The sequence below is a fragment of the Chiloscyllium plagiosum genome, chromosome 11 (assembly GCF_004010195.1).
Source record: "Chiloscyllium plagiosum isolate BGI_BamShark_2017 chromosome 11, ASM401019v2, whole genome shotgun sequence".
In the NCBI taxonomy this organism is placed as follows: Eukaryota; Metazoa; Chordata; class Chondrichthyes; order Orectolobiformes; family Hemiscylliidae; genus Chiloscyllium; species Chiloscyllium plagiosum.
The window spans coordinates 2,309,588-2,317,956 of record NC_057720.1 but is presented as its reverse complement, the minus strand read 5'-3'; the positions used below and the strand labels follow the sequence as shown (position 1 = coordinate 2,317,956).

The window sequence follows — 8,369 nt, the reverse complement described above, 5'->3', positions numbered from 1 at the left end:
GGTAGGTTCTTTACTCAGCGAGTCGTGAGTTCATGGAATGCCCTGCCAGTAGCAGTGGTCGACTCTCCCTCATTATGGGCATTTAAGCGGGCATTGGATAGGCATATGGAGGATAGTGGGCTAGTGTAGGTTAGGTGGGCTTGGATCGGCGCAACATCGAGGGCCGAAGGGCCTGTACTGCGCTGTATTCTTCTAGGTTCTATGTTCTATGAGTATGTTCACGGATGTGAGCTCTGCTGCCATGGCTTCTGTCAGCCCCTTAGTAGTCCTTTCTTTAAAAATAATTATGCTTCTGTAGAAATACTCTTAACTTCCTACTATGTTAACTTACCATACTAATGTAATTACTTATGTAATTTTATTATATTGACCATGACAATCCCTTCTTCCAAAAAAATACAAAAACATGTTTTAAAAATCCTGAACCAATCAACACACCACTTTCCTGTGGTGTCACTGTTTGATTTGCCTTCTCTATTAGTAGACTCCCAAAGCGGCAGCTGTTAAACTAAGTTTCTCCTCTTAATATATCAACTCGCTGGATCCCCCTCTTGCTGCTATCCCCCTGATCCTGGGTCCCAGTTTATCCTGTTGCTTTTTCTCTGCTCAGTTGAAGCTGAAGTGTTGGACCTCCGATCCTGTGCCTCAGTTTATCCTGTGCTGACTCCCTCTTTGTGTTCAAATGCAGCTGAAGAATTTAGCCTTACAAACTATGAACCACAGAAAAAAGACCTTACAAACTATGAACCAAAAAAAACCTAAGCGCACCTTTTGTTTGCTGCACTGAGGGGAAGAGATGAAATAAAATTTAACGCAAAGGCACTATGAATACTATTAATAGTGGTTTCAGAGGTTTAAGATAAAGTTTAAATAAAGTTATGGTGGATGATCATAAAGATATGAGGCCATGTGAAAATGTTCTTATAAAGTAAGTTTAACTTTATACAAAATCGTGAATGTTCAAATATAATTCTTTAGAAAATTATGTTTATTATCATTTGTTTTTGCAAATTAACTGACATTCATCCCTTAACAGCCCTGAGAAGGTCTTGCTGAAAAATTGCAATCATGAAAGTGATAGGACTTCCGCAAGGTTTCAATAAGAAATCAACAAGTATAGTAATGATGAAGGGTGACTATCCTCCAAGGCGGACTTCGGGATATGCAACAATGCAGAGTGGCCGAACAGAGGCTGATAGTCAAGTTCAGTACCCGTGAGGATGGCCTCAACCGGGGACATTGGGTTCATGTCACACTATAGGTGACCCCACTACACTTTACACTCTCACACATATACATACACTCTTACATACTCACACAGAACCTCTCTGATATACACACATACACCCCCTGAGAGGCACACACATGCAAAAACACAGTCTCACATTCACGCTCTCTCCCACACACACACATTCTCTCCCCACCCCCCACAATGCACGCACACACATCCACACACGCGTAAGTCTATGGGGTGAATTTGCAGAATTATAATTGCAGATACATTCTATTTTATTCAAAAAGCACACAATCTGCAGGTAGTCAATCCATATAATATTTTATAAATTCCTACTTTGGAAACAGAACCAGTCTGACTGGGATACAGACAGACTCGAACTTCACACCTTTAATGCAAAGTCTGAGCTGAGATGTAACTTTTTTTTTATAAAACCTTAACTTATCTTGAAAAGGTGACTTACAAGAACTTCTGGGATTGACATATTAATGAACCAAAATCTGCAACCCATTCTAAAAGATGAAAGACTTAACAGTATCTAGTTTTGTTCAATATATCGTTTCAGTTGCATGCATGACACTGACATTTTGCTATAAATTCTGTGTCTTATGATCCTGCTCCATAGTTATCTGATGAAGGACCAGTGCTCTGCAAGCCATTACTTCCAAATAAACCTGTTGAATTATATATAATCTGGTGCTGTGTGGTTTTTAACTTTGTCCACCCCAGTCCAGCATAATGATGAAGCAGTAACAGATAACACCACATGGTAATCAATTTATCTTTTGCTTCATCACTCTAAACTTCTCGCTCAAGTTCTATACTGTCTGACCACTGATGCAAATTAAATTCTATTTTGCATCTTCTGGTCAAATCCAATTTCACTTTACCATGCTCCTACTCACCAATCTGTGCTATAATTTGACACAGAGCAATCTGTTTAAGGTAGGTTGACTTTCCACTCATGTTGGGCCCAGTAACAATGATGAAGTTGTTCTCATCGGAGATGTAGGTGTTATTAGCAACAGGTTTCTCCATTGATATCTTTTCAAGAATAGGATGTTGTCCCTGCTTAATAGCCAAGGTGTCAGTGAACTCTGGACGGACTAGAGCAAAACCAAGAACAATCAATCATGAAAACCTGGTTGGTATTGATGTTAACTGCCTGAATTTCCTCAGTGGTTCAGTATAAAGAAGAGCCAAAACCCTGGTTAAACGTATGGATTTCTGTCCATCCTCCACTGGCCAATCAGAAGAACCTGTGAGGTAATTACTAGTGAATGTCACAAGCAAACAGAAACAATATGTCTGTACCTTCACAACTGCCAATTACTGAAAGTTACAAAGATCAGATCAGAGATTAAAATAAACCTGTTGGACTATAACCTGGTTTTGTGTGACTTTTAACCTTGTCTACCCCAGTCCAACACCAGCATCTCCACATAGTGATGAGGCAGTAACAGATAATACCACATGGTAATCGGTTTATCCTTTTCCGTCACTTTAGATTAGATTAGATTAGATTAGATTACAGTGTGGAAACAGGCCCTTCGGCCCAACAAGTCCACACCGACCCGCCGAAGCGAAGCCCACCCATACCCCTACATTTACCCCTTACCTAACACTACAGGGAATTTAGTATGGCCAATTCACCTGACCCTGCACATCTTTGGATGGTGGGAGGAAACCGGAGCACCCGGAGGAAACCCACGCAGACACGGGGAGAACGTGCAAACTCCACACAGTCAGTCGCCTGAGGCGGGAATTGAACCCGGGTCTCTGGCGCTGCGAGGCAGCAGTGCTAACCACTGTACCACCGTGCCGCCCACTCTATACTCTTTGCCACATCACTTAACTTATCATAGATTCAAAGGCCCATTATGCCTGTGAAAGAACTTCTTAATTAGTCACTTCTCTTGCACTTTCTGCAAAGCCTTACAATTGTTTTTGTTTTAATTGTTTATTCAATTCTCTTCGAAAGTCATCACTGAATTGGATTCCCCCACCCTTTCAGGGGTGCACAAATCCATTCAGATCAGCTAGTTCCAGGCAACACTTCTTGACAAAGAGGCAGTTGATCTCAGTCACACTGGGGGTCAATTGGATCTTTCAAAAACAATTAGCATTTATACTGCACATAGCAAAACATTCCAAGATGTTTCACAGGAGCGCTACCTCACTGGTAGTGACAATGAGCCACATAATGGAATATTATAATAGTGACCAAAAGTTGGTTAAGGAGGAAGTTTTCAGAAACATTTTGAAGTAGGCTATACAGAGGCAGACATTTTGTCATGTACTGCATCTGTAGTGGAACAGCTTGGTTAGAGATTGACATGCACAAATCTACAGCATTCCATCTAAGACACTGTTGATGTTCAAAACCCTTCCTAAGTAAATGCATTTCTTGATGTCCTGAAGTGAACTGAAGCAGCTAGAGACTTGTATCTGTGTTAGTGAAGATCAGAAGACCTCCAAAATGGATCATCTACTCAATTATCAATGAACACAAAGTCAAATGGGGCTGAGCAACAGATCACCACAATCTAACCGAACGGTGAAGGCTTAACTGTGAACTCCTCCTACTACTTTTTCAGGCCAAAAGTTGGACTCCGATAATTGGCCTCATCATCTCAGGGCTAGTGGAATAAACTATCATTTTTAACTGCCGATTGTTATGTATCAAGCCATATGGGTGAGTGTAAGAGATACAAGTTAAGACTCTACTAATGTTGTCCAATTGCAGAATGAAGAATGGCCATTAGAACCAAGTACAAGGGTTCCTGAAATGCATGGTATAGTGTAGCAGGAGCCAATGCCTTCAGGAGGCAGGATAACAAACTATACAGACTGTAGACCTTTGTGTTTGAATCAAATCAGCAAAGTGATCTCAGCATCCTGACCTTCCTAATGTCCCTTGTCCTCCTTGATTTCCTTAAGCGTTCTCACTGCTTTCCCTAACTTCCACTGCAGAAATACTATCCGTCTCATCTTTCTTCTCTTCACTCTATCATTGTAATCCATATTCCATTCTCTCTCATTTGTTTTCCCCCAAAAGTGCATCTATTCACTTCAGCACAACTACGCTGTCCACAGAGTTCCACATTTTCCCTACTCTGAGTAGAGATATCTCCTGAAATTCTTATTGGATTTTTTAGTGACTATCATATATTTAAGACCCCTAGTTTTATTTACCCATAAATATGAATACCTGTTCTCTACATCTATCCAATCCAACAACCTTATAATTTTTCCAATTAGACTCTCAGGTCATTCTTCAACCTTTTCTTTACTTAGAAAGACTGTTTGGTTTTACTGAATCAAAGTTTTGGAAAAACTTTGAAAAGTCTTACAATGTAGTTAATTGCTAGAGTATGAATTATAGTCAGATTTGTGTAAAACCTCTTATCTGTTCAATGATTAAAATACATTGTTTGTTTCTCAGATACATATTTTAAACATTGCTACTTGCAACACAAAGATTGATAGAAAAGAAACCCTTGCCATAGTCTGAAAGTGTGCAGGTGTGTGCGAAGGATAGCAACATGTCCAACATGGAGACTGCATCTGACAGCTTGTACAGACAATGGATATGTTTGTAGATCTCACTCAGGAGTTTGCAAACTACCCTGGAGAAACAGAGAAAAAAAATGCATTTCAAGTCATTAGCAAAACTAAATATTCTTAATTAATTCATCATGACAAACGAATAACAGAAACCATCCTACTTTGCATTATACTGACACAAATTTACATCAACTAGGTTAATTTAAATTGCATACAAGTTGTAGACTAGCAACTCAATTAACAAAAATGCTTAGGAGTCTGGCATTATGAAATGCATCAAAAGAAAGATTTGCATTCGGGGGTCTCAGTAAGTTCCCAAAGGACTTTACAGCTGCTGAATTATTTTAGAGTAGCAGAGGAAACATGGCAGCCAATTTACACACATCAAGGTTCAAACACCACAAATGCAATATTTTAATTGTTGGTTGAGGAATAAATATTGACCAGGACACCAGAGAGAATTCCCACACTCTTGAGTGATGAGGGTCCTTTACACCCAATTGTGAGGCAGGTGAGGGTTCAGTTTAACATCTCATCTAAAAGAAATGCTGCATGGCCTGAGCGCTACAACATCAGCATGGATTTTTCACTCAAACCTCTACAGCAAGACTTACTTCATTCTGAGAGAAAGTGAGGACTGCAGATGCTGGAGATCAGAGTCGAGATTGTGGTGCTGGAAAAGCCAGCAGGTCAAGCAGCATCCGAGAAGCAAGAGAATCGACATTTTGAGCATAACCTCTTCATCAGGAATGGGGCTTGTGGGCCAAGGGGGCTGAGAGATAAGTGGGAGGTGGGTGGCACTGGGAGGAAGGTAGCTGAGAATGCAATAGGTAGATGAAGGTGAGGGTGAAGGTTGGAGAGGAGGGTGGAACAGACAAGTGGGAAGAAGTGGACATGTCAAAAGGACGGTGCTGAGTTGGAACACTGGATCTGGGAGAAGGTGGGGGGAGGGAAGATGAGCAAACAGGTGAAATCCACATTGATCCCATGTGGTTAGAGGGTCCAAGGCAGAAGATGAGGCGCTCTTCCTCCAGGCATTGGATGGTAAGAGTTTGGCGATGGAGGAGGCCCAGGACCGGCATGTCCTTGGAGGAGTGGGAGGGGGAGTTAAAGTGTTCAGCCAAGGGGTGGTGGGGTTGTTTCATGCCTGTGTCCCAGAGATGTCCTGAAGCCTCATTCCTGATGAAGAGGTTATGCTCAAAATGTCGATTCTCTTACTTCATTATGATACAGAGGCAAGAGTGCTACCCACTGAGCTACAACAGACTTCCATTCACTGCATTTCATTTTCACCTTCATTTCATTTTTGGCCTAATGACACCTGTTATGAGAATATTCCAACTTTCTTGAAAGAACAAAAGTTGCATTATGAATATTGTTAATCTCCTTACAGATAGGTCATATGATAAATCTCCCGCAAAGACTCTTGGCACCGCTCATTCATTTTAATTAAGTCGACTGTAGTGAAGTTGTAAGTGTTCTTCATCATGGTGACCTAAAAAGGAATTCAAAACTTATAACAGAAACTTTCTGCAGGACTCTAAGCATATCAAGCCATGGTGCCCATTTTGCAGTCTACACAGGAGATAGCAACCTAACCTCTCTACAGTCAGCCCTGCCTCAGCTGAGGGCAACACTCTCAGAATTGCAAAGGACCCACTCTGTACTACACCCTCAGGAGAATTCATACTCTCAACAAACAGTATTTCAACTCCATCTCAAACATCAAAAACTGTAAGTACAACAAACTTTTATCTACCCCGCCTCCATAACCAGCGCTCCTTAAACATTCCAGTAGATTCCCCCGGCCTCTGGAACTGCTCGGACGCCATAAGCCATGCAGCTTGTGCAGCCACCAAACCCACGCTGATTGATGATGTCACTTCTGCCCCTCACAATTCCCCATGCACCACACGTGACATCACTTCCGCCCCTCACATCATTGCTGATGTCACACGCTCAGTGACTTAATACACGCTGTGATGCCGAACACTTCTTCCGCTGCCTCCGCCTCCGAGCTTACTTTCACAATCAGGACTCCCGCCCACCGAGGACCCCTTCGCCCACCTCCAACACAATTCATCCACCTGGACACCCTGTGCTGGCCTATTACCCGCCCTCGACCACTTCATTTCCAACTGCCGCCGGGACATTAACTGCCTCAACCTGTCTACCCACCCTCCCCCACTCCAACCTCTCACCCTCACAACGCGCAGCCCTCCAATTCCTCTGCTCCAATCCCGACCTCACCATTAAGCCAGCAGATAAAGGGGGCACAGTGGTAGTCTGGTGCACTCACCTCTACACCGTTGAAGCCAAACCCCAACTCAAGGACACCTCTTCCTACCGCCCCCTTGACCATGACCCCACCCCCCATCACCAAACCATCATCTCCCAGACCACACAGAACCTCATCACCTCAGGAGATCTCCCACCCTCATAGTCCAGGAACCCCGCACTGCCCGGTTCTACCTCCTTCCCAAGATCCACAAGCCTGACCACCCTGGCCGACCCATTGTCTCAGCATGCTCCTGCCCCACTGAATTCATTTCTACGTACCTCAACACTGTCCGATCCTCCCTAGTCCAGGAACTCCCCACACATATTCAAGACGCCACCCACGCCCTCCACCTCCACCAAGACTTCGGTTTCCCCGGCTCCCAATGCCTCATCTTCACCATAGATATCTAATCCCTCTACACCTCCATCCGCCATGACCAGGGCCTCCAAGCCCTCCGTTTCTTCCTCTCCTGACGTCCCCAACAGTACCCTTCCACCAACACTCTCATTCGTCTGGCCGAACTGGTCCTCACCCGTAACAATTTCTCCTTCGAATCTTCCCACTCCTCCAGACCAAAGGGGTAGCCATGGGCACCTGTATGGACCCCAGCTATGCCTGTCTCTTTGTTGGCTACGTAGAACAGTCCATCTTCCGTAATTACACCAGCACCACTCCTCACTTCTTCCTCAGCTACATTGACGACTGCATTGGCGCCACCTCATGCTCCCGCGAGGAGGTTGAGCAATTCATCAACTTCACCAACACATTCCACCCTGACCTTAAATTTACCTGGACCATCTCGGACATCTCCCTCCCCTTCCTGGACCTCTCCATCTCCATTAATGACGACCGACTGGACACCGAAATTTTTTACAAACCCACCGACTCCCACAGCTACCTGGATCACACCTCCTGCAAAAATGCCATCCCGTATTCCCAATTCCTCCGCCTCTGCCATATCTACTCCCAGGAGGACCAGTTCCACCACAGAACACACCAGATGGCCTCCTTTCTTTAGAGACCGCAATTTCCCTTCCCACGTGGTTAAAGATGCCCTCCAACGCATCTCGTCCACATCCCGCACCTCCGCCCTCCGACCCCACCCCTCCAACCGTAACAAGGACAGAACGCCCCTGGTGCTCACCTTCCACCCTACAAACCTCCGCATAAACCAAATCATCCGCCGACATTTCCGCCACCTCCAAACAGACCCCACCACCAGGGATATATCTCCCTCCCCACCCCTCTCCGCCTTCCGCAAAGACCGTTCCCTCCGTGACCACCTGG

General features: G+C 44.2%; 1 protein-coding gene across 1 annotated transcript in view; it reads right to left on the bottom strand.

Annotated features, from left to right (window-relative positions):
* Nucleotides 1–8,369, bottom strand: part of msh4 (mutS homolog 4) — a 130,777-nt gene that overhangs the window by 26,605 nt on the left and 95,803 nt on the right. Inside the window, exons 13-16 of the mRNA XM_043700068.1 lie at nucleotides 6,193–6,296; nucleotides 4,739–4,863; nucleotides 2,140–2,340; nucleotides 1,346–1,350 (exon numbers count right to left, since the gene is read on the bottom strand). Of these exons, the coding sequence (XP_043556003.1) occupies nucleotides 1,346–1,350; nucleotides 2,140–2,340; nucleotides 4,739–4,863; nucleotides 6,193–6,296 (435 nt within the window). The remainder of the gene's footprint in view (nucleotides 1–1,345; nucleotides 1,351–2,139; nucleotides 2,341–4,738; nucleotides 4,864–6,192; nucleotides 6,297–8,369) is intronic.